The 26,799-nt window shown below is 37.2% G+C and overlaps 1 protein-coding gene across 2 annotated transcripts; it reads right to left on the bottom strand.

The window, feature by feature from the left end:
* Positions 1–342: 342 nt before the first annotated feature.
* Positions 343–26,799, bottom strand: GOPC (golgi associated PDZ and coiled-coil motif containing). 2 transcript variants are annotated; one of them, XM_059468040.1, is made up of 9 exons: positions 26,512–26,799; positions 13,687–13,851; positions 11,398–11,421; positions 7,894–8,069; positions 7,456–7,621; positions 6,120–6,215; positions 5,221–5,385; positions 4,329–4,509; positions 343–3,807 (listed from the first exon to the last, which is right to left on the bottom strand). In XM_059468040.1, exons 1-9 carry the CDS (start codon positions 26,788–26,790, stop codon positions 3,689–3,691), a joined length of 1,371 nt encoding a protein of 456 aa, XP_059324023.1. In that variant the 5' UTR covers positions 26,791–26,799; the 3' UTR covers positions 343–3,688. The 2 variants fall into 2 exon arrangements, with proteins under 2 accessions (XP_059324023.1, XP_059324024.1); XM_059468041.1 differs by lacking the exon at positions 11,398–11,421.

Here is a 26,799-nt window from a genome sequence, read left to right as displayed (position 1 = left end):
TTGACAGGTCTAGGCCTTTACAGCTCTTCCTAGTCAAGGGCTTCAGAATATTTATGGTATCATTATACAGTCAGAATATTTATGGTACTACTATACAGGCTTCAGTCAGTTCTGGTATTATTATACAGTCATATATGCATGTATGCAAATATTTTTTGTCTTTTAACTAAAAAAAGATTCAGCAGAAAATGCATCTCAATGAAATCTGAGACATGTCCTGTGTCTTTCAAAAAACCATATTTTGCTCTTAACTATAGACTAGACTAGATAAGAGTCAAACTCCATGTTATGTTGCTCTGGTTTCCCCCATATTAGCTTTTTGGCCAGGCGTGAACTACACTCTTAACAGACAAAACCACACACATCGTTGTGTCTTTATTATGTACAAAAAGAGAAGAAAATGAAATACAACTCTGAATTAGGTGCAGAAATCACTGCAATGCAGAAGAGTGTGTTTATTTACAGTCTAATAAAAATATATTCAGCTTAGCTAGGTGTATACATATTTTGCAAAATGCTCTATCTGCTACAGAAATGAGAGTAACCCATAATGTAATTATGTTTGAACAAATACAATAAATATCTGTATTTTGTTTGATACAACTGTGGATTAACATATATTGAGATGGATAGAAACCCTCTTCACTGCCAAGAATACACGTCTACAAAGGAAATACTACATACAACCTTTGATCAGAGTTAAATTTATTGCCGTAAAGCACTTTCCTTATCTTACATGCTTTTAATTAACATTGGTCCCAGATGCCAACAAACACTGTCCACCTTTAGCTTAAAATACAATTGTCTTACTGAAGATTTTAATAGGAAAGGAATTATATACCAAAAAAATTGAAAAATTATCTTTAGAATATTATTTTATTTTTTTAAGTAAAAATATATATACACACACAAGTAAACTGTTTTACACTTTAAAAAATAAAAATTAAGTCTGAACACTGACTTTCCTCAGAAATTCTTCCAAGTCTAACTCATTAAGCCTCTGGGAATCAGCAGGACTGAGTCTTCCAGTTACTGACAAAGGGGAGAATACACATTTGTCCATTGAATCTGGAAATCTCAACTTGCAAAACTTTTCTCAGTTTAAATATTAATCTCTAAGCATTTCAGTATGATTGCAAATAAACCAGTATGTTAAATCAGGTGGTAACAAGTACAGACTGTAGTGTCTGAGTGAAATCCTCCCATCCACAGCTTCCTAAATAAAGATTATAAGAACTGCTGGGAAGGAAATCTGGTGATAATTTACTGCTACCTGATATGTCTACTCCCAGTCATCTTCCTCAGCAATTGCTCCTTCTGTTGATCTCATAGAGAGATAAAAATAAAGAAGAGCAGAGAAAGGTCTAGCAGATGAAGAAGAGAGCACACAGCATCACATGAAACTGGCAGATGAGGAATGTTAGGAAAATAACTCTAGAAACATTCTTCCACTTCAGGCTAAAACTTATCAAATGCATTGAACAGAAAATACAGTGTGCCATGAAGTAAGGAAGAAAAAATAAATAAAAAATTTCACCTTTCCCTCAAATTAAGGGAAACCGTACAGGAAAATTGAATGTCTTTTAAAAAAGTTACAAGACTAGTTGGACAAGTCTAATTTCTAAGAACAGCAGGAAGATTTCACACAGCAATGACTTTCAAAGACAAGATGACCACAACTTAGCTTTCAACTGTCACTTCCTGACAGAGAGGACATTATGTGTTCCAGGCCACAGACAGTTTCAGAGTGCACTCTGCTTGAGTAGCTGTGGGAAAAACACAAATCTGGATGCAAAAGTTCTGGCAGTGGATTCATCTGCTAACACACAGCCAATGTGTCCTCAAGTTTCTGAAGCTTCAGAAAAAGAAACATGCCTGGGGACCTGTTTCTTCTTCACACAGCTTTATTTTTAAATACTAGTTTCTGTTCGGTGAAAACTGTACAGCCTTGACTATTTTAAAAACCTTCAACAGTATGCTGTACGACAAACACTAGTATAAAAAATGAACCTAATAATGTTACTCCACTGAGTAAGTGAAGCTCATGCACACACACACACACACAAAATGATCGTGTACATAGCGAAGTTAAGGGATTTATAAATAGCAAAATCTTTGAATTAAGTATATACATTTTTAGGCTTTTTCTATAAACATATAAATATATATAGTGCTCCTAGGAGAGACAAGGTAACTGTGTTCTACATCACAACTTAGAACATAAGATTAATTGATGTTACTCTAAAGGCCTTTGAGGTTTTTTCTTATGTATTTATACCCTACACAGTTAACACTTGCAAAGATATCTTTTCACATTAGTTCCACTTTCAATGTACAAAACCATTTCACGTTACAGTTCAACAGCCTGCAGAGCAGTGAACAGGAAAGATGGCACTGCATGCTGAAATAGTAAGTGCGAAGACAACGTAGAGCTTGTCTGTGGAGTGTGCTGCACTTCAGCAAGGGAGCTACAAATGGAGCATGAGAAACTGCTCCAGACACCAGCCTCAACCTCCCCACCTGCAGACATGCCAGGGGCCTTTAGATGCACACCAATTAAAAACTATTTTAAGATACACTGCTCTCACAAAGGGAGTAACATTTTGCTTCAACAGTAAGACAATTATAGGTTAATAGGACTGCCATAACATAACACAGATAGGGCCAGGCACCGTATGACTCTGAGAACCTCCTGTAAAGTACTGTGCACTCAACTTCTACTTCTTTAAGGATTATTTTAATGTGAAATGAGTATGTTCAGTACCCATCAAAAGCACTCATCATTTCATAAGGTCAAGCTAACAATGACCAATTCAAACAACTCTGCATTAGGAGTAACCATATCCATTCAAAAACAAACACTAAATTGATGATGCTCAGAAAAAAATACCAAAGGGCTCACATTAATTGTGAGTAATTTTTCAACTAACTTCACTATTAAAACCCCATACTACTCTCTTTAACTACTTTTGGAGCAGGTTTCAAATGGAACAAATGGTGGTGAATTTAAAAACAACAAATCCAAAAACCTCACTCATAAAATTACCATGGGCTGAATGATCATGATTAGCAAGCACTCCGCTGCTTATGTGGGTTTTGATAGTCTTTGCTCAAATAAAAACTTTCACCTTTACTATTCCGAGGGGAAAAAAAAAGTGTTCTTTAAAGTTACAGTTCAAAAATCCTAAATACAAAACACATGGATGCAATGGAACAAGTGTCCCCTCCATCTGTCATGGGCTAAAGCATGTGTCACACCAAACTGACCGTTAGTTGTCCCTTTAAAACATCCAGGGGTCAAAATTAGGCCTGTCACTCATTATTCTGCTTCCTAAGGGACATCAATGAGATTAAAAGTGGAACATACTGAGGTTATCCACTTTAAAAATCCCACTCTTTGGTGGGACTACTCTTTTATTATTAAAAGAAATTCATTTCACATGCTGTGTGTTCGGTAACTACTGTGTGTCACGCAAAGGACAGTTTTCCACATTGAGAATTGCTCACAATGAAGCCCTGAGGTAACCGCCTTTTTTCCAGGCAACAGTAATACAGTTCCTTTTGACATTTAATCATCCTTTTACAACCTATACTAGTATATGCAACTTTAAGCAGTCAATATTGATTATCAATTGTTCCCAAAGATGGGATCAGTCCAGGCTTTGCCTTTTTTTTTTTTTTATAGTTTTTAAGATAAAGACTCAGCAGAACGGGCTAATTTGGGTGCAGTGTCTTCTAAAGAAGCTTCAACTGAATTCCCCAGGTCTCCATTTTCATGTCCATCAATACTTGGCTTCTTATCAAACACTGCAAGTTAAAAAGAAAATTGATTTAAGGAAAGAAGCAATCTTGGGAAGGACAGATCAGTGATCCTTGTTTCAAAAACTGGAATGTTTCCTGAAATGACTACTAAAATTAAAGCTGACAGGTTTTTAGCAGAATGGAGCATGGCAGGAAAACAGGAACTGTTTCTTTGCTTTTCTAATTTAAAAAATGTATCTGAAGAAGTCACCAACATGAAGTGTTAAGGGAAATTAACAACTCCTAGTCAGAGGTAGGAAAAGATAAGAATAAATTTGAATTTCAGCCTTTGGGAAAAGATGACCAAGAAAAAAGTTCATAAGTTAATTCAGTTAATTCAGTTGTATCTAAGTAAACCAGGCCAAACATTGAGGGACCAACCAGATGAACTGACAGTCTATTAGTAGGTTAATTGAATTGACAGCAGATTAATTTTACAACGAATATAAAAAAGTATTTTCCAGAAACTGGTTTGCATTATTGAGACTTCAGAATTAAACTGCAGGTAACACATTTAGAAGGCTTACCTTGTGAGGGCTTGACATCCACACTTGCATCTTTCCTATTAGAACTTGAATTTGCACCTTCTTCCAATTCATCAAGATATAAACGGTAACGGTGTCCACTCTCATCCTCATATTCTACATTTTCATCATCTGAATCAACTTCTGGAGCAACGTACACTACTTCAAATTCGATTTCACCCCTCTAAAATGTAGCAAAAAATACAAATTTACTTACTACTGCACAGCTACCCAGCAGGATTACCAAGATGAGCTAGGTTAGTAAAGTAAGTATATCTTACTGTTGTGAACACATTTCTGTAAATTCAATTAAGTTGACGCTGATTCAATCATGTTGAATATTTTGGATAGGTATCTGAGTTAAGTTTTTACTGACTAAAGTAGAACAGCTCTATAGCTAAGCTTTACTAAAACTACCCATATTTCTTATATGCCAGTACATTTCAAACAGTGATTTCTAAAGAGGAAGTTTTCTTCCTCTTTAGAAATTAGGCACACGTGTTAATTGTCAGAAAATGGGATGCAAATCAGGAAGAAGATGCTAGACCACAAAGCACATGAGAAACATTGTTTGGCTGGAGTTGTTCAGTCATAAGAGTAAAGCATATGTCACTAAATAGTTATTTCTGTGGGGCAATGTAATAAATTGATTTTCATCAGCCTTACTGAATAATGATTAACCAATATATGTTTAACTGAACTGCTACTGATCCAGCAGTTTTCTCCTTAAATTGCAAAACATAAGAGGATTAAGTGCAAGGTGATAGAGCCTCAAGAATCACTGTATCTTAGCATTACACACTATTTAACAGGAAACACTAAAATTCAAGGCAATTCAACAGGCAGCACACAAGAAGCACCTAGATGTGCCTATGGATAACAGGTCCAAACTGACCTGTTGGGAAAGAATAGTTACAGCTTCTTTATGCTTGGCATCTCTTAGATTAACTCCATTTACTGCCAGAATAGCATCACCAACATGCAGTCCTCCACATCGATCAGCAGGCTGCCCAGGATGGATTTCAGAAATCAGTATTGGAACACCATGCTCCTTCCCACCCTATTAAAAAAAAAAAAAAAGAAAGGTAGAATTTAATTAACTGAGGTGCCTTTTAAGGTAAAATTGACATTCTGATAGTAGCTCCTAAAGTGCTTACTTCAACTTCTAATGTTTAAGAATGCATGAGCTGTTTCCCTTAATTCTTCTCCCCAAAGAAGAATGGAAAATTTCGAATATGTACTCAAAGTCAAAGCGTGCAATTCTGAATACTAATAAAACTATAAAATCATATATAAACTCATGAAAACCACAAAATCTCATTAAAAAAAGCATATCAGGCACCATATTGACTTGCAAGAAACAGTATTCATATTTAGAATAAAAGTCTAGTAGTCAAAATTTTCCAAATTTGTTCTAAAAAGTTTACACAGATTTTGTTAGGTGAGAGGTGCCAATACAGATATTACAAAAAAAATTATAATCACAACAGCTAAGTGTTGGAAGTCAGGTCTCAGATTGTCTCTGCTCTTCTAAATATTTACACCTGGAATCACACCTGGCTAAAGTGTCTATATCCTACACATAAATAAAATCTTAAGTTTAATAAAGTAGCAATTATCTATTTCCTAATCTATCAAAATGGGTCTTGAAGTTCTGTGACCATAGTTATGGATTTGTGTATGTTTTTTTCATTTGTTCTAACCACACATCTACTGATCCATGGATTTTACAGAAGTAGGATACAAACTTGAATTGCTGTGTCTTTGTCATAGAAAACAAATGCAAATATTTACTGTGATTGAAATTCCTAGTCCTTCATGGTCTTCTTTAACTAGCAAAACTTTTCTGATTGGGCCAACACCTTGACTCTTCTTTAAGGCATCAGGATCCTAGTTTGATAAAAACCAAACATAGCACAAACATAAATGTGTGAACCAAAAATGGATGCATTTCAGCATTTTGGTTTTTATAATTATATACAGGCAGCACTCTGAGCAAGAGAGTTTTAGACTAGCTCTAGGCAGGACAAACTTACAGCACCCCTTTACAGAAAGGGAGTGAAATCAGAAAAGATTCCTCATTATGTACCCCTGATGAGAATAATTATTTAAATTACTCCACTGCTGATTAGTGCACAACACAGAACTGAACTTCAAAAGAAGGAAACCAGCCACATAAGGGACCACATGAAGAAGTGCTGATCACTGCTGAAATGTTATATGATGTAAACTCATCTTAAAAGTAACCAAATGACAGGAGATGATGTAATATACTCCCAAAGAAGAGGTTGCTTGCTCGAGTTTATTTTTATTGTAATAAAAATAAACCACACCAAAAGCCATTGAATACAAGTCTAAAAGAGAGACTAAATAAACCAAGGTTTGTTTTTTCCTTTTGTTAAGTCACTGATGCCATTATGCATACTTTTAAAATCACAAATACATGTATTTGTCCATCAGTGTTTTACATGCAATTAGCAACACAAGCAGTAAGACCCATCCGACCAACTAAGGTATTCAGAACAGATCAAAGCAATGCACCTTGCTCAAAATGTCTGATTTTCTGTACTGAACACTGGGGTAATTAACAGGACATGTCCCATGTTGGGTGAGTTTTACCAAAGACACCCATAGTGAAATGCTGTTTAAAGGTTTTGTTTTAAAAAGTACCTTTAGGAGGAAAAAAACCAACCCACAAATAATTCTTTTACAAAGTGACAATTTATCTGGCCTTTTAAGAAAAGAAATTAAAATAAATTTCAGTTTAATCTAATGCTAAAAAACTTATTCTTGGTTTTTGTAAATAAGTTAGATCCACTTTTTGAAACCTAGGTTACAAAATTCTGCTTTCAAGTTGTATTTATACACATAAGTACATATATTTATATCAGAGGCCCAGTTTTCAAAAGGAGTGAGTGTTCCTAGGTAAGTCAAAGGAATTGCATCATCTCCCGTGGTCATTTAGAGGGATATGCTATTCAGCACAGAACTGTGCTTCAGCATAGAAATGGACAACATACTTACAAGTAACATTTGAAAAAACACAACACTGAAGTGAAAACAATCACAAAGCTCAAGAGGTAACTCATGTCTGGAAATCATGGAGGAATGGCTCATCTTTCCAACTTACATGTCCTGGTGGTGCTTGCATTGGTCGTTTGAGGTCGTTCCGGCCGCGGCAAGCTCGAATGACGGTTTTGTGGCGGTGAAGGTGAATTTCTGCCTCCAGCTGGTTCCACAGCTTGTCGTGAGCAGGTCCCTTCATATCCCGGCCCAGTAACTGAATCTGCTGCACCCTACACAGTGACACAGAGTACAACAATGCTGCATTACCACAGCAAATGCAATGCACAGCAGGACTCATACACCTCATCAGCCTACAGCACATGAGCACGCAGCAACTGGCACGAGAACCCCGGGGATTTTTACTCTTCCTTTTGTTAATTAACTGGAAACGTGAGGCTTTTCCTCCTTAGTCTTAACCTTGAACCTGCCTCTGGGGATGCAAAGGAAGGAAAAAACAACAACAAACCTCTTATGCTAGGGGACATGGATTGACTTCACATACCTTCCAGCTAGCTCCTTATCTAAATACTTGGCTGCCAATCTTGCTCCATAAACCTCAGCCTGAAGCACAGCTATGTGTCTACGGAGGGCTTCATTCTCCTTCCTCAGCAACTTCACCTCAGCTTCCAGTTGAGCTTCTTTGACTTTTTCCTTCTTGTTAGCTTCAAGTTCTCTCTCCTTTACAATGTCAAAAAGAAAAAAAGAAGAAAGAAAGAAAAGAGTATTAAAAAGCTTTTATCCAAGTTAATAATGAAAGAACACTTACTGTTTCTACACACACAATCTAAAATTACTTTCCTGTGTACAAGACATGCATGCAGGAAAAGAAATTTAAAAAAAAAAAAACAAAGCAGGGACTCTGGCACTACAGCTAGTGGTTTGCATACTATCCTACAGAACGGTGGCAAAATTTAAATACCCTGAATATCACCTTTACATTTTCTTGTCTTGCAAATAGGAGTTTAAAAGTTAAGCAATACTATTTTCAAAATTAAAGAGTAACCATGAAGCTACTAAATATTTCAATTTAACTAAACTCTTTTACTCTTATTATGATGATGATGACATGGAAACCTAAGCCCATATGTCCTTAAAATGACAATTATTTTCATGCAAACAACCAAGAAATGTCCAGTCAGAGACATTTCCAGATTAGAGTCTGAAGACCACACAAATAAAGCCAAGGATTCTACACATGAAAATGACACCCTGACAAAACTAGAAGAAAATTAGTGCATAATAGCTCTGTTAAAAAAAACCCCAAACAACAACCAAACAAAACAAAATCAAAACCCACATTAAAACCACACTTTAAGCAAGCTATCACCCTGTGCTTCACCCCCTGAAAAAGAAATTATGGAAATATAAAATAGTCCCACACTTTTCCATCCCAAATGTACACAAACTGCGTAGTCATTACCTTTTCTAATACCCAGTGTACTGGTGCAAAAGGAATTAGATTGTTAATCTACAAAATCTACTTTAAAGAGAGCATGCTTGATAACATGTATCTTTTATATCTTGCTCTGCATGCCGTTTACAAAGCGGGGGAAAACCCCCACAATTAACTAGGGAAATAGCAAAGACACAGGGTCTAATATTGTTTCCTTTCAAAACTGGCTGTCAACTGAAACAGCAATAAAAACTAAGTTCACCATAATGTATTTCTGAAGACACCTGGAGTACCCAAAAAACCCTGTTCTCTGTACCTGTACCAATTATATTGTTAAACAAATAAAACCAAGATGTTCTACTAAAGAAGCAACAGAACAGATATAAAATTTTACAGAACTGGCAAGACAAATCTGTTATCAAATTGCGCACATGCTATTCACTATTCCAAACCTGGATATAAAACCATTGATATGGTCGATATCACCACATTTGAGAAACGACACAAAATTGGTCCTTCCAAATGGAATTATTTTCACAATAGATATATGAAAGCATTTACTGACTTTGCCAGAAAGTCACTTCTGAATTTGGTATGTGGTACACACATAGGTGTGTACTTTGTTCTTCTAAACTGATAAAAGTATTTAACAGATGAGGGAGGCAGTACAGTCTATCAAATTCATAGATGACTTTGAATCTATCAAATTCAGAGTGCCTGGCTAGCACAGTGCTCAGGAGGAGCAGCTCAAGGATTGCCTGAAATCACTGGCATTTCACTTTCTGCGATTCCCATGATGACACACCTTCCAATCAAGTTTGGCTCCACAGGCATGTCAGAAAACATGCCACCCAAAGCCACTTCTGGCCTCTGGCCTTTGGGTTGGGGTTGTCTTGTGCAAATGACTCCACAGCAAATCTCTTTCTGAACTGCAGGACCACATCTAAGCCAAGAATTTTGACTAATCTACATTTCAGAACAGGAGCTTCTAAGATTATACCAGTTCTTTCTATTATTATTTTGGTCTTGGGCTATCATGCTGTGCTGTCTCTGCTACACACTTGAGGAGTAAGAAGGGTCACAGTTCAGACTTAACATCTGTTTTACAGCAGCTACAATGTCTGTATACAAATACAGAGTTCCTGTTAGCTCTGTTCCTGTTGTCAATACTGCATTAAGGTGATCTAAATAGCAGTGTAGGCTCCCTGTTTCTCCACTTTTAGAATACCAACTATTTGACAAATATAAAAAGACAAAGACTAGAATTTAAGATAGGCATATTCCAACCTCCCTCAGAGAAGTGAACTGCTGAAGTGATCAAAGATTCTTGATTACACCAGCGAATTTCAAGCAGCACATTTTACAGTATTTACATAAAGTTTAAACTTCATATAAAGCTTTAAGCTTTATATAAAGCTTAAACACCCTCATCCAGACTCAGGTTGTCCATTGATTTTCTTTGAATTTGGTTTGTCATTTAATTCAAAGAGGAAGCCAAATGATACACTTCTACATAGAATCACTTTTAGTAATGCATTTTAAATGTTACACCTAAAATACAAAAATACAAGGGAAATGCAATCTCATTAAAGTGTTCTCTTCCTATTTTCTCCATTACTATGATTACTCTTTTGTGACAGAGGTGCAAAATTACACCCAGAAACCAATCTCCTATCAACTGTCTCCAACTGATCACCACATGAAATAAATAAAAAAATATTAAAAGGTTTGCAATACAGAATTTCTGAAGATGTCCTGAAAGAGCATGTACTGTTTTGAATGACTGTCAAAAGATTCGACAAAAGTCTCAAAACTGTTAAAAGAAATTAAGGAAGTTAAGTTAGAGAATAGTTTCATGCTTTCTAGTGTTCATGGTAGGGCACAGGTTGTAAAAACAGAAAATGCTTTTTCTGTTGGTAATATAAAAAGAAAAGTTACAGCAAGGTTGAAGACTAAAGCTTACAGTTACCAGCTATTCTGTGGCTTTTCAAAAAACCAAATACTGAGTAATGATAACGAAGCATGTAACATAATAAAAGTAGAAAAGCTGGTTAAAAATCTTTCAAGTCTATCACTGTGAAAAAATAAAAGTCAAGTTTGCTTCACTTTTTATTTATATCTATTTATTATTGAGCTCATATGCTTTTGGCTGTTACATCAGCCAGTAAACCATATTAAGTCATGCCCATGATAAAAATAAGGGGGAAACAGGAGAAGCTGACATGATTTTTTCAACTACAACATCAGAAGACTTCATATCACACTCATAGAAGTGTACAGTGTTTATACTTTAGCAACTGTATAACATCTTAGCAGTTTTTGAGATACTGCCAGAACAATCTTTCAGAATGTCAAGTTGCCAGATATCATCCCAAACTAGCTGCAGCAATAATAAACAGAATACATACAGAATTAGGAAAAAGGGCACCACATCTAGAAAAGAAAAATTAAAATGCAAAGGAAATTCTTTACACAGTCTCTTGCCAACTGTTGGGATGAAGGAACAAGCCAGATCTGTTTTGCCAGTTTCTGAGGCCAACATATATACAGGTTGTTGCACAAAACAAAAGCACTGCTTGAACATAAAAAAAAAATGGCAATCAGCATACTTACCATTTCATCCACAGAAAGGACAGACTTAAGACAGAAGAAAAGAGTTCCATAATTAGAGAAACAGGCAACAGAAACTTCAAGAAAATGCAATAACATAAATTACTTAGTCCAAATGGACTTCACCAGCAAACTGTATATTTCATTAGATGGCATATAGAACAAACACACTGCTACAATTCTATTTAGCAACAATTTTGGTATTTTGTAGTGAAATTTATTAAAAATCTTATAAAAACTTAACCTTAGTGAAGTATTGAAAACAACACTTTCTCCTAAAATACCAAGAATCTCTGTAAATGACAAAATAATGCAATATACATGAAAGAATCACAGAAAATCCATTCTGTAATATAACACTATACAGGTAATAGATTTTTTTTCTTTCAGAAAGAACATACTATGAGTTACAAGAGGGACATAAAGGACAGGCAGAAGTATCAGAAAAGGCATCAAGTGCAAAAACACACACAAAAAATTTCAACCAGGCAACTTCATACTCTCACAAAGAGTTATTATGATTGCACTAAGAAGATTCCCCACTCCTAAAAATGGACTTGGCCCAAACTACACAATTATCAACTGCTTAGCAATCTAAAAATTTTAAAATGTCCTAGTTCACCACTGTGTACAGTTTTACAGATTACAGAGTATACATTTATGCTAAGAATCTACACATAAAATAAGAGTGTCTGTCCCTCAAGAAAGGAGGAAGTTAATTAATTGAGCTTTATTTCCCCATTGCACATTCTGTTGACAGAGTTCTTCTTTGCCCTCAGAGACCTTCTGACTGCCAGAAGGTCAGCACAACAGTTTCATTTACCCAAACATCAGAGGTCCCATTTTATTGTCATTAAAGCAGCCTCAGTTTTGCTTGTTCTAGCTTCACAAATTTTTATAGCTTTCTTTATCTAGAAGAGTTTAAAGTTATGAATTCCCTAAAGGCAAAGTAAAACAAACTCAAAACACTAGTCCTCATATTTAAAAAAGGAAAAACTAAAGGAAATTACGTAGAGAATATCAAGCTAAGCTGTTATAAAGTTATAAATGTTATAAACACAGATAAAACTGAACCAATGTATGTAAAATGTATTTATTGTCACCTGTGGGAAGAAGACTGCTGTCAATAGCATGGAAATTTAATCTATCTTTAGAAATAATTTGTAACAAGGTAACAAGAAACAAAATCCTTAAAAGTATTATTCTGTGTGTTAGTCAGAAGTTAAGTTGAATTAAGAAAATCTGGGGACCAAAAACACTCACAGTGATGTGTTAACTTAAAATTTTCTTTGTGTAAACCTGCAGTCTAACACTTACAAAATGCTGGTGATATTTAACTAATGCTTATTTAAAAGCCAAGAGAATTATTTAGATCTCTAAATAAACTTCACCATACTGTAGCCATGATTTAGTAGACAATAAATTATGTGTGGACAATCCAGAAAATACTCTTATACTGCATATATAACTATGTAGCCCTAGGATGAGAGCTCTAATCAATTACAGCTTTTGAATCTGAAACACAAAGAATTTGGATTACTCCTGTTGCTCAGTGATTAGCCTAGGCATCCTTTAATACTTATAGTCTACCACTGTGTTTTATTGCACATTAATTAATGGGACAAAATAGCAAAGTGACTAATCTAATGTTCCACATATATTGGGAGTAGGTATTTGCAACCAAACTGTGAAGCAATTTTAGAAAGTCAGAGATAGACTTTGATTCATACCAACAGCTAGAAATCACACATACACAACATTACATTTTTTTAATTTACAAAGCCATAGTATTAGAGCCTGAATTTGTGCAGTGGCTAGTAACAAGGCAGACTATGCCCAGGCTATCAGTCAATGCCAACTAACTGCACAGATTAATTGTTAATTAACTGGAATTATTAACTTTTGGTGGGCTTTGCAAAGGTCTGAGTTTTGAAAAAAACATGCAGTCTACTGAGTGCTTCTACTACAGACTTCTTCTATTATCTTTTGCAATTTCAGTCTTCAGAAAAGCTTTATAAATCACAAAAACATTTTCATTTTTTCTACTTTCAGAAACCACTAAAAATGGTTTATTTACAAAAAAAACTTAAATCTTTACTCTTTTTTCTGACATTATTCACCTTATTTTTAATGGTTGCTAACAACCAGCGATAAATGTTATGGAAAGAAAAAAAGCTAATATTCTTAACATGAGAATTTGTAGTCAGCTTATTCACACCTTCCAAGGCAGAAACTGGAAGCCAGGAGAGGAAGAAGATTACTATAATCCCACATTCAAGTTGCCATACTCACCAGTTTTGCCTTAATGGCCCCAGAGTCAACATTCTGACCAGTCTTGGCATGCAGCTGAAGCTGAACAGCGTGGAGCTGCAAAAGCTGATCGTGCACTTCCTTTTCCAACACTGCTTTCTCTGCCTGTGTTTCTGTCAGCTCAGACTTCAGATCAAGCAGCTGTGCCTGTGAAGATACAATCCATCACTGTAATGAGAGCAAGGATTAAATGGGGTCACCAGAACTGACACATAACAGCATTTGCTGGTACAGGGATGCTGCACCTGGTGGAATGCAGGTTAAGAATCCCTGATATCAACCATTCCTCTGAAGCCCAGCTTTAACACTGGGTCATTTGCAGGATTTTCTCCCCAATTTGCCACAAAATTCATGCAGCCATAGAACCAGCATCAAATGACCATATTGCCAAGAGTAACAAAGCTGAGCTTTCCTTCATGCAGACAATGGCACGTGATACTGATGCTCACTCCAATACAAGGCAATGGCATTAAACCTATGTAGGATTTACACCCCTAGCAACGTAAACACGATTTTAAATTCTAAAATTATTAAATCTTACTGAAAAAAATGGCTCAAAGTAAAATAACAATTATTTATCCAATACTGAAGTCAAATAATCCTATCTACATCTGGTCTATTTTCAACTGAAAATATTTCAGAGTTTAACTGAAATAGCAAATTAGTTGAGTAAACCAGAAGTCACGAAATGCCCCTAAAATGCATATGTAGAAAAAAAGAAAAAGCTATTAACTATTGAAAAAAGTGGTTTTGAAACATTTTAGAAACAGTTTTCATGTGAGGTTGCACGTTACAAAGCAGAAATCTGTAATGAAAGAACAAATACTAACATGTTTACAAAGTTACTTATTATCTAAGTTCAAGTAGCATTTTATAAGCTACATTTAGATAAGCTTTAAAGCTACTATTTGCCAAAAAAACCACAGAATATGATTTCAGGGGATTTTTAGGTAAATTCCCAGAGTATGTTTGTGCATCCAAAAGATTTGGAACTAAAGACCAAAATGAAAAATGACTAATTCTTAAAAAATCCCCTCTCATATTAAAGCAGGGTATTTTAGGTATTTTAACAACACCATAACAGTGAAACTCAAGTTGCAAGGCAACTCAGTATAAAACATCTGCATCAGTTAATGAAAAAAAAGCAGGAAGGATTTTACTATCATTGGGGAGGATTTACTGGGTCTAACTTCAAGCACATGGTTTAGATGGACAGCTTCTCAAGCTTCCAGAGTAATTCAGAGACAAGTAGGAACTTCCAGAGGTGATTCAGAGCACCCAGGGTGCAATTGAGGAGATGGATCAAGCCAACCTCCAGCGTGCAGCTGCCAAGAAGAACAATCTCCCCTCCTGCCTCTTGGCTCTGCCCTTTAGTCCCACATCTCTGGGACTGAACACAACAGAACAACCTCCCCCTGTCCCTTGAGGCAGAGCCTCAGCACATCAGGCCAGCACTTACTTTTTGCCAAAAAAAATGGAGCTGCATGCATTTTCAGCTTCCAACTGCCAGAATAGCAAAAAAAACCTTGAAAATTTTGCAAACCCTTGCAAGAAGTCTAAAGCAGAAATTGCCTTTTACAGTAAGATGATATCTAAAATACTACAAGCCAAATAATTTCAGAGAAATGAGTTACTTACAAAACTGCATTGCTCCAGTGACCAGTCACAGTTAAAGTCTCTGCTGTGGTTTACCCACCTTCTAACAAAAGCAGACACACACCTGAACTAACACAGCAAATGAAAATATCACCAGCATACAAGCTGATGATACAGTGCAGAGCAGATAACAAAGTCCTTAATAATGAAGGCACAGTTTGACCCAGCCACAATTTCACATAATAACAATATTTTGTTATTATTACATACTGCATATATTAAGTCTAGTTTTAATAAAGTAAGACCACTACTATCTTACTCCTTTCTAACAGCTGACATGCTGACTTTTATGGCTATTTTACACACACACACACACTCTCTCATCTACTCTAATTCAAAAGACCTGTAGAACGGTGAAGTGGCAAAACAGCTAAATTAGACCAATTTAATATTGTCCAGCCTCACCTAATAGAGAATGGCAATTGGAGTTCTGGTGGGGAAAAAACCCCAAATTTATTTCCCTGTGCAAATAACAAAGCAGCAAGAATGATAGCTACCAGCTTTGCAGGGTGAATGATGCCCCAAAAGTATCAAAAAAAGACTGTCAAATGCGTAATAAAAATTAAAAATAGTACTCTGAATATAACCTGATATTCAAATCATTGAATCACAGAATGGCCTGGGTTGAGAGGGACCTTAAAGACCTGGTTCCAACCCCCCTGCTATGGACAGGGACACCTTGCACTAGACCAGGCTGCTCAGAGCTCCATCCAACCTGGCCCTGAACACTTCCAGGAATGGGGCACTCCAGACAACCTGTTCCAGTGCATCACCACCCTCACAATAAAGAATTTTTTCCTATTATGTAATCTAAATGTACTCTCAGTTTGAAGCCACTCCCCCTCGCTCTGTCGCTACATGCTCTTGTAAAAAGTCCCTCTCCCATCTTTCCTGTCTCCTCCCTCCAGTTACTGTAAAGCCTAAATAAATAAAAAGCACAGAGTGAAAAAAAGCAAAATGAGAAATGATAAGAGCATATATAATGGAATTAATCTGTTTACACATTGTGAAAAGTCATAAATCTATCCCCAGGAACTGATGCAGGCACAGGATTCACATCAAAATGCAAACACAAGCAGCTACTTTCATATCCTGTGATCTACTTCTATGAAGGCTGCCAAATCTTTACATTACTTCACAGAAGTTCTGCCATTCTCAGCTTGGCCAGCTCACTTAATTTTCCTTTACATTACTTTTACTAGCACCATTTTTTATCCAAATTCCTTCAATTAGTTATAAAGAAAACATATGAAAAGACTGCTGGAAATTCAACCTCTCTATCATTGATTTTGGAAGCTACTCAGTAAAAACCAGGGATGGGGCAGAGACAGCAGATGAAATCATGAGTACAAACAAGGACTATCAGTAAAGCTATTCCTTCCCAGAGCACCATTCACTGCATGAGGAAAGGGCTCTGCTGAAAAAGATGGTGTCAGATAATATTATATTCCAATTTCTATAAACAGGATAAACACAAAGATAAACTAATGCTGCACAAGCAACTGTAGTAATCCTTTAATTTGGATGCACTCTCCCACAAGACTGTCAAAGAGAGATGCCATGTATTTTGGTGGTCACCTGCAACTACCCTAGAATTTGCAAAGCAGTCAGCTGGGGGCAGAACTCACAAACATCTAGCCACAGGACACCATTGAGCTTCATGGTTAGGTGAGTCCAGGAAGGGTCACCAAACAACAAAAAGAGAACAGAAACTTTGAACAGGGAACAATGAGGGGCAGAGGCTGAAGAGAAGGCAGTGGTTCACTTTCATAACCTTCTCTTAATGATAACTTGCTGATTCAGCCAAAAAGGAACCCTTGTGGGCAGGACACAACTGTGCAGACCAGCAATTGCCACTCACCAGCAAGCACCACACTGCAAGGTTACACCTGAGCTGCTCTCTGCTCCCTCCTCTGTGTCTCTGCTCCAGCCCAGGCACAGCAAACAGCACCACCAGACTGGGGTCACAGAAGCAGCATTTATCATGAAAACCTACACCTACATGAATCATGCAGGCAGGACATCAATCTACTGCTTCAGATCACCACCACAGGCTATTTCTAAATTCCACAATTCAAGTAAAATGGAGATCTTGGTCAAAATCACCACATAGCAAAACTCAGCATTTATCTTCCACACAATCTAACATCCAGATGATACCAGAAAAATAGTTTTTAAAAGCTAATCAAATATTTAGTCAATTTTGGGACATATTTTGCCATTTACCAGGTGTTTTGTATTTCTCAAATGTCTTACAGCTATGAAAGTTAAATGCCAACTCAACAGAAATAATTCAAGAATTTATAAACTACTCTTTTTATTCCCATAGGAGATAGTAGAAGAGAAATCATGGCATTAAGCAATTAATATTTCTTCCACAGAACATGTCAAAAATTAAAAAAAAAAAATTTAAAAACCTCTAGGCAAAAGAATGCATACGATGTCCTAGTTTTAATCAACAATTCTTACAGTCTGTTCAAGCAGTTACAAATTATCAAAAAATTGAGTTTGTTACATTACCTTACACTGAATATGTATTTTAAGCTGGCAAAAAAATAAATGTACTCTAAAATGCTAGGGTTAATCGTATTTCTATTCATGGAGTTCTTAAAGTCTAAACTAGTGTTTTTCATCAGAAGTCATAGAACAAAATATTAGTATTTAAGTCTCTTCCAATAAATTTATATATTTTTCATATGATGGTCTGAACTCTCATCTGTACATTTTTCACAGAAAAGTGACATTAGTTACTCTAACAGAATAGCTAGAATCACTAATCAAAAATAGTTTATTTCTATTAGATGTCAGAGACATACTCAAAGATCTTATACTAAATTTATATATTGTAAAAAACAAGAATGTAGATCTTGCCCTGACCAGCTTACAGTGTAAATACATCAAGGAAGGATGAACAAATGTAACAGAAGTACAAATACAGCTGGGTATTTTTGTATAGAAGTGCACAACAGGAGGCAGACATGCTAAAACCACAAGTTACGTGTGACTGCTCAGAAGCATCCCTGCTTGAATGAGGCTCTAGAAGATGGCAATTGTGCAACCCCAGAAGATCTAAAGCACGAGGGGAAACACACAGAAACTGAGAAAACGTCACAAAGTGGGATGATGGTGACTTACACACCGTGGTGACAGGAAACAACCTCCACTACTGACAGGGAAAGCAGCAGCAGGGGGTGAGGGGCAAACAGAGAGATGGCATCATTAGATAAAGTAACAACAACGGGTTTAGCTTTGGGAAAAGCTTTTTCATTTTCTGAGCTACCATCGCAGTAACTTCTGCAATATGGACAAGAGTTGCATTTGAGCTAATAGTTATAAAAAAATATCTTTGGCTTCCACATTGCCCAGACATGAACACTCCAAAGTGGAGCCATGTTGAACTGGGAAGCTGGGTCATAGGCCTGCACACTACTAGGGCAAGACAGTGGCATTATTCAGCAAATAAAAATGAGAGGAAGACCAGAATCAAGTCAATCAAGTAATTAATGCACTTTTGGTATATGAATTTCTAGCTCAAAAAAAGTCTAGACATAATTCAAACACAGTAGAAAACTCAGGTTTTTCAGTGAAGGGAAGCTAGATACATAGAAAGGATCCATTAGCATCCTCAAGGGACTAGAAGTCATAAGCCAAGCACTCATCCAATGCATTTAGTTTTTTGTTTAATTTCAGGTCTTTAGCACACACCTTATTCATTCTTATGCCAAGCCTTCTAAATCATAAAGTCTGAAAACTGCCTTTCTAAAGACTTTTTTTCTCACCATATAATCTCCGATTGGCAGAAGCTAGGAGTTCATCTCAGAATTTTTTAGTTACCTAAATAGGGCCATCTAGTGCTTTTTATCTATATGCCTACATTTCTCCCTATTTCACCCTCCTTCCCTGTTGATTTGAATTGAATTTTCAAAATACAAATGAATCTATTAAAGGGGTAAAGGTGTGTATGATTAAAGTTCCTACAACACACAACTTCTACATTACACAGCTGCTAGTAGGAAAGAGTGACAGATTAGTGCCCTTTCAGAGGGAGAAGTGAAAAGACCTAAATCTTTAGCTAATTTGTTTAATCCTCACAGAGACAGAAGCTGACATCCTGGCGTACAGAGAGCACACGTGCAGTTCTGAGCTAAAGACTGAGCTGCTGTCTCATGTCCAGCCAACTAACAAAAAAATGTAGGGATGAAAAGGCAAAGGAAAGGATGCTGTGATGTGGAAACTCCTAGATCATGCAAGAGAACAGGAACTGCCTGAATCAGAAGGTCTTAGTGACTTGAAAAAGTGCTCAACACTTCCATTCCCCACAAATCATGAGGTTTCCAAGCTCCATTGATTCTGTTACTAATAAAACTCCTCTGGTGTACACATATGTATTTCATAGCTAATTTTAAAGGACAGGCCCTTATGTATCTGCTATGGGATCAAAGCAAAATTCACAGACAAATCAAGTTTATGAGGTGCTTTATTTCCTCAGCAGCATGTCGTTATGACTAGACTCCATAAAGTTTACCAACATATGCATTTATGTATTTCAACATTTCACTCCTGATTAGGACTATTAACCTTCTGATTTAAAGGCTGCAGGACCCAGGACCATGAAACAGAACAGAGCACACTGCAATGCTGCAATTACTCTGTGGCTCCTGTCCCAGCACATGCACAAAAAAGCAGTATAAATATCAAGATATGATGCTAGCATATTTGCTTATCATTTCATTCTGGAGGCATTTTTTTAAAGACAGAAACATCATTTAAAGGCAAACTTAGGTAAAAAAATAAAAATTTTAATTATGCTTTACAAACAATGAAATCATTATTCCTTAGTGTTCCCACAAAATTACACCAGTGCAGGAGAGAAAACAGTTTTTCAGAGCATGCAGCAGCTGCTGCAGCGTGCAGATGCACACTCAGACACCAGATATACAACAACAACAGAGCCTGGCCTGCACAGCCCACACACTGCCACGTTTTCATGGGCTCCCCCTGCAGCAGCTCCTTGATGTGAAGCAGCCAGGGCTCTTAATTATTACACTTCTCTAATTCCTTGAGGAAAGGATTGTCTCCATTATCTCACCAGTATCACTTCACCACTTTGCCTACAGCTCTCCAAAAGACAAGAACACTCTACTCTTCCTCAGTCTTGACTACTCAATTTTTCCTGCCTACTGAGCAGCATTTGCTGCAATTTGTCACACAACCCTATTAAGTTTAATGGACTGCTCTGAATGAGAAACCATGGAACAGAGCAGAGCCCTGTTTACTCTCGTGGTGCTCCCTGCAAAGCTAAACAATGCGACAGCACTGCACAAAAGGAGTTTCTGAATAGATGATACACTTGGAAACCATATTTTTATGAAAACCCCCAACTTCACCACAGTGCTTACCACTTGTCAAAGAGGAAAATGTTTCAAGATAGTATTGGAAAAGACTATACTGACAGATTATTAGATTACACTAAAAGCCTTTATTTCATTATTATTGTGACCCCAAAAAGGACCTTTATGACTTCAATTTTTAGCTAATGCTGAATTTAACAAAACAGTCTTTATCATGTGGCTAATAAGAACATGAACAACAAAATTTATGACTAATGACTCCCTAAATAAACTGTATGGTAGTGTAGCTGTGTAAGTAGTCTTGGTAAAAATGCAGTGCATGATACTGAAGACACAAATCAATCATAAATTAATTTAATCCACTTTTGTTATGTCCCATACAGAAGATAAAGGACATGAGACAAATGAGTTGCTCCATTTCTCAGTTTCTATTCTAGTCCTGACAAAACATTCAGAGTCAGCAAATTAAAAGGATACAAAGCAACACTCCTAATTTTTTATCTTCTCTGCTGAAGACCGTTCTGGACATGTAATTATCTGCACACTTTTTCTCCCCACAATCAAAGGATAAATAATAATACTAGGTCTTAAATAAGGCATCTTAAAAATTTGGTTTCCATTTACATAAATGGATACATCCACTAACATTTTTACACCTGTGACTGATCTTTTTCACCCCTATCATTTAAATACCAGCTACTGTTTCTTGCTACTGTTTTATTTTGTGCTTGACTGTTTTATTCTGTTTGCACCTACTTACAGAAGAACAAATCATTTTTTTTCTAAATTTTGCTGACAGGGACAAATTTCTGACTGCCTCACAATGACTATTTCTGTCAGGCTGCTCACGCTTCTAGTTGCTTATCAGGAAGACACAAATCTGTTCTTAGAAGTTATACTGATAGTTTTATTATTAACATTATTTTGAAATCTATGCTACCTATGCAAAGTAAATCAGTAAAATAAAGTAAGAAATATAAACCAATATTTTGGTTTCTTCTCACTTTCTCTTTGGTAGCTCCCAACAAATGAGACAGAAAAGGAAAACACGTTACCACATACAGACTGAAAATTAATTAGGCTAGTTAAATTTGTATAGAAGTACAAAGGCTTCTGATACAGGAAAATATTAATTAATATTTGGATTAATTAAATAGGCATAATTGTAATTAGAAAGGGCATAATGATTCTGATAGAAGTCATATGTATCACACTAATGACAACTTAGTATATAAGCTGACTGAAAAAATGCATGTAAATCTATGTTTCCTGAATATGTGAAAAATGCTCAAATTTTAGGATATCAAACTAGCTAGACCAAATCTCACTCCACTGATATTTCAAAAAAATATATTCTATCTAGTACCAACAGATTTCTAATTCAAAAGAGAAAAAGTATTACAAGTCCAATTAATAAAATAATATCTTAATAACTACTGGAAATATTAATGACATTTGAAAAAAGTAAATAAGCTACTGCAACTGTTCTATATGTATGTATATATACACCTCACATGGACAAAAAAATATCTTGGTCTTCAGCAAGTGCATTTCTCACTACAAAATAAAGGAGAGAGGCAAAAAAAAAATCCAGACAGACATTCTTAAGAATGTGTACAGTCCTACCTTGATTAAAGTCGTGCCAAACAACAGAGCAGGACTGCACCTCTGCAGTGTGTCCCATAAGATGGACTTGCATGCCTATGGAAAGTCACCATACACATAAAGGCACCTACACTTAGCTTTTCCAGTTTGCAGTTGGGGTATTTTATCTATACATCTTCATATCACCCACATCATTCTGTATGTGCTTTAACTGAATAGGTTACAAGTTACTAACATAAGAATTCAGCTTATAGAACCACATTCCTCTAAACATGCTGATCCAAATTAATCACAGACATAAAACTACATCTAACTCCTTAGACATACATGGTTTCCTCAGCTTTAGCATATACACAGCCTTAACACATCTGCCAAGATCCAGGGTGTGCTCCACCAAACATTCCTTTCCAGCTTGTTCATTTAAAATTGCAGAATCAGATTGGCAGTCAAAGTGCCAGAGTTGAAGTCATGCTCAGTTTTCACTGGCACATTGACCTACTTCTTTTATTTCTACAAAACTGCAGATACACAGAACTCTTATTTTTTTAAATGGACATTTAGACAATGCCATAGTCAAGTGACAATCAAACAGGAAAAAAAACCAACCTATGAACTGCTTCTCAGTTAAACATTTTCTAAAATCTCACACACTGACCACCAGCATCCATCTGCTGATTTATATGGCTTTCCAACAGAGAAGCACAAAAAATCTGCTTCAAAATGTCTGTCACCAGTTCTAAAAGACCCAGGCCCCTGCTATCCTACTAACAAGATACACTTCTTCATTTGTTCACAATGAAATGAGGCTGATCTCAGAAAAGACAGTGGCTTGTATTGCCAAACACCTTTTTTTCCTCCTCTTTACAAGCTACTTAATTCAACTCTGCCCTACTGTGACCAGCAGGAAAATTATGAAAACAAATCCTCCCCCCAACATATCATTAGTTTAATTTAAGACTGAAAATATTATTAGCACAGTAGTAGATTTATAAACTTTCACCATGCCAAGCACAAGTAAATTTATTTGCATACATCCCCTGTGCATCTGGAATACCTTCAGGCTCCTTCTAAAAATAACCTGGCCCAGAACTGCCAACACAGCTGCCTCCTGGGAAACTACTGTCTTCCTGGAACACTTCTTTCACTATCCATATAATATTTTACCTAGACCCCTCTCTCTAGCAGTAGATATACAGCAAGATGGCAACAATTTTTTGGCAAGTCCTACAGCAGGAGCTTCCATCCACCAGACCTCAAGCTGTGCCTCTTAAGAGCGATTGTACAAATCACAGAATGTGTATTAAGCTGATAAAGTGGATAAACCAAAGTCTGAACTGCATTTTATTCTTGCCTGCAATATTATAGTAAAAGTCAACAGTTTTGGTTAAGGAAATGATATCCACAAACAACAGAATGATATTCATAACTTTTTGTTTGTTGTTTTATTTTATGAAATAAAATCACTTATTCAGTAAGACAAGTCCTGCCAAATGCAGCTGCAGGAGTAAGCTTAGACAAGCTTAGATTCAGTTCAAGTATTATTTTAATCCAAATAAAGGATTTATTTGTACTATTTTAGTATTTCCCAAGATGGATCTAATTTATTGGCTTGAATAAGTGTACCCAAGTAAACTATTACAGAAGACATTTTTGTGACTGCAACAAAAGCTTTGTATTAAAATGTAAAACAGTAAAAAGTTACAAAGGTAAGTTATTAACAAATGCTTGCAATCTTAAAAGTTACATGAAGTGCAGTAACTCCCATTATAAAAAAGAAGCAAAACCACCAATCACATCCTAAATGCCAGTAGTGCTGTTAGTGATTTCTTTCAAAATATGTAACTGCACTCTTCATATTGGTCACTGGGGCTTCCGGCTAGAAATCTGTGCACGTAAGACAAGACACTCATTCTCAACAGAGCAGCTCCATCTTTTGGAGGTTTTAAATGGCAGCTCTCATTTCAAGTTTATGACGCCAATAAACATGAGGTCCTAAAATTAACAACCTTCAAGGCAATACTAAAGTCTTCTAAAGGTCTATTTGAGAGATAAAAACTCTTCTGTATGTACGAGGCCTGATACTACTCACAGCAATAAAACTACTTTACAAAGTAACACTTTTTATTCACTTCCGAAGCACTCACTCTAGATTATCAGTAACATTTTTATCAAACAATTACCTCAAGCATACACAAAAATAATGCTAATTATTAACAACTGCTAACTGGGCTCCTTTGCTCCTATATTCATAACAGATTCAGGCACAGATCTTCAGTTTTGTAGGTGCTGCTGCTGATTTAAATTAGATACAAAAAACCTTTCAGGATCTGAGATATCATTTCCTTTCAAAATATTTAAGCTTGAAACAACCTTTCAAAGAAATCTATTCTCCTAAAATAACCTAAAACTCACTTGGTTTACAGGCCTGCACACAACAACCCACCACAGCTGTGCAATATGCAATAAATTCTGATTATCTACAGCAAACTCATAAATACCTCATTTTCCTATACCTGTACTTCATGAAGCCCACTTTATAGGTTGGTAGTGTATATGTGTGCATATACATAAAAATATTTCTCTCACCCCAAATATAAGACAACATATCAACAAAAACACACAGAGGAACATAAACATCACTACAGTAAGCATTCTGGTGGGAAAAAAAATTAAATGAAAAAAATTCCTAGTTTAACGAGATCTTTGCTCTACTCTGAAAAATCCTGCTCCTCTGTAAAATTCCACGGGTTCTTTTGCATAACAATGTCTTCGTACCAGGAAGAAATCTGATAAAACCAAAGACAATCTACTTACTTCCTACTGAAAGACACGCCTTCAGAAGAGCAGGTTACTGCTTGAAGGCTTTAAGATTCTTTTATGATAATAAGTGTAACACAAAAGACTGAAAGAAGGGAATGCTGTCTATTGAAGCTCTTACAAAGCCCATATTTTCACGGTGTCTCAGAATTTCTCCTCTTACTGCTATACCCTTACGAGTTCAAAGAACAAGCAATAGAAGTCTAAAAAGTACGGCCTACAAGAGACAATGAAGAAAGTGGAAGCCTTTAATCCAGGGAAAAGGTAACTGAGGAAGAAACATTGAAAGCCTTCTAATTGTAGTTAAAAGACAAGAGGGCAGCTCACATTCACACCTGCTGAGGACACCACAAATAATACCTAATAAACCGAAGATACTCAGGTAGGATAGATACAAAATGACCATAAAGTTCTCCAGAATCTCCTTCCAGAGCACTCCAGTTCTTTCACAGGCCAAAGGACTTTTCAGCCCTGCCTCTCAGCAGCCTCAGGACCAGATAACTTGGCTCTGGCTTCTTTTCTCCCAGCCTGCCTGAAATTCTGTATCAGGCATGAAGAAAACCTTCCAGGAAGGCCAGTTATTCTTCTCCTCACAGAATGTGCGACCCCTGCTATTATTTTCAGTTACTAAGCTTGGCAGAGAGCTATTTGATCTGCTTTGATGTGTGAAGGAACAAGAGGACCTGTCAAAGTCCATGCCCAATCCACTTTTCTGTTTCCTTTACTTTTAAGGAGGAACAATGTCTTCATTTTGACTACTGACTCTAAGCTTTAAGCACCTCGATCTTGCCTTTGTCCTTTCTTTACAAGTCTTTCCAAATCCACAGGAACTAGGAATAAATTAGGCTGGAAAAGAACCCTGGGATCATCAAGCCCAACCTGTGACCAAACACCACCACGATAACCAGACTAAGCCTTTCCTTACACACCTCCAGGGACGGTGACTCCATCACCACCCTCGACAGCACATTTCAATGTCTAACCAGCCTTGCTGTGAAGAACTTCTTCCTAATGTCCAACCTAATCCTCCCTGGTGCAGCTTAAGACTCTGTCCTCTCCTTCTGACTCACTGCAGAGAAGACCAGTCAGCAGCATCTGCTGCCCAAAATTCCTGCTTTCAACATCACACAGAACTCCTCAGGCACGCACCGCCCCATGCCACAGCTGGAATTACCAAACCCAGAGGGAGGATGGCCGCGGCCAGGCCCGAATCCTAAAACGCGGGGCCTGGTGAACCTCGCTCAGCTGCTCGGGGCAGGGAAGGAGCAGGGGGAACCCCGGGGGAGCCCCCTCTGTCCCGGGGCAGGGCCCGGCCACCGCGGCACGCCCGGGATGCGCCCCCGGCCCGGCCCGCCCGGGGCCACGGCGGCGCCCTCACCTCCAGCTTGTGGTTGATCTGGGACACGGTCTGAGCCTTGTGGCAGAGCTGGGCGAAGCACGAGCTCAGGCTCGTCATCTTCTGCCGCCCCTCGTACGTGATGTCGGCCTGGTCGGGGTCGATCTCGCCCAGCAGCAGGTCCACGTCCACGAACGCCTTGTCGAACTCCTTCTCCAGCACCTCCAGCCAGCGGAACATGGACACTCCGCCGCCCGCCGCCGCAGCCGAGGCCGGGCCGGCCGCGCCCGGGCCGCAGGGTCCACCGCCCGCCGCCGACATGCTGCCGCC

This window comes from Ammospiza nelsoni, chromosome 3 (genome assembly GCF_027579445.1).
Source record: "Ammospiza nelsoni isolate bAmmNel1 chromosome 3, bAmmNel1.pri, whole genome shotgun sequence".
Classification (NCBI taxonomy): domain Eukaryota; kingdom Metazoa; phylum Chordata; class Aves; order Passeriformes; family Passerellidae; genus Ammospiza; species Ammospiza nelsoni.
Note: the sequence above shows the minus strand (reverse complement) of the source record. Positions and strands in the feature narration are given on the sequence as shown.

Coding starts and splice junctions, on each gene's coding strand:
- GOPC (XM_059468040.1), bottom strand. CDS start 26,790: ATGTCGGCGGCGGGCGGTGGACCCTGCGGCCCGGGCGCGGCCGGCCCG. Junction 7,622..7,893: donor GATAAGGAGCTAGCTGGAAG/GTATGTGAAGTC, acceptor GTCACTGTGTAG/GGTGCAGCAGATTCAGTTAC. Junction 4,510..5,220: donor TAACTATTCTTTCCCAACAG/GTCAGTTTGGAC, acceptor GCTACATTTTAG/AGGGGTGAAATCGAATTTGA.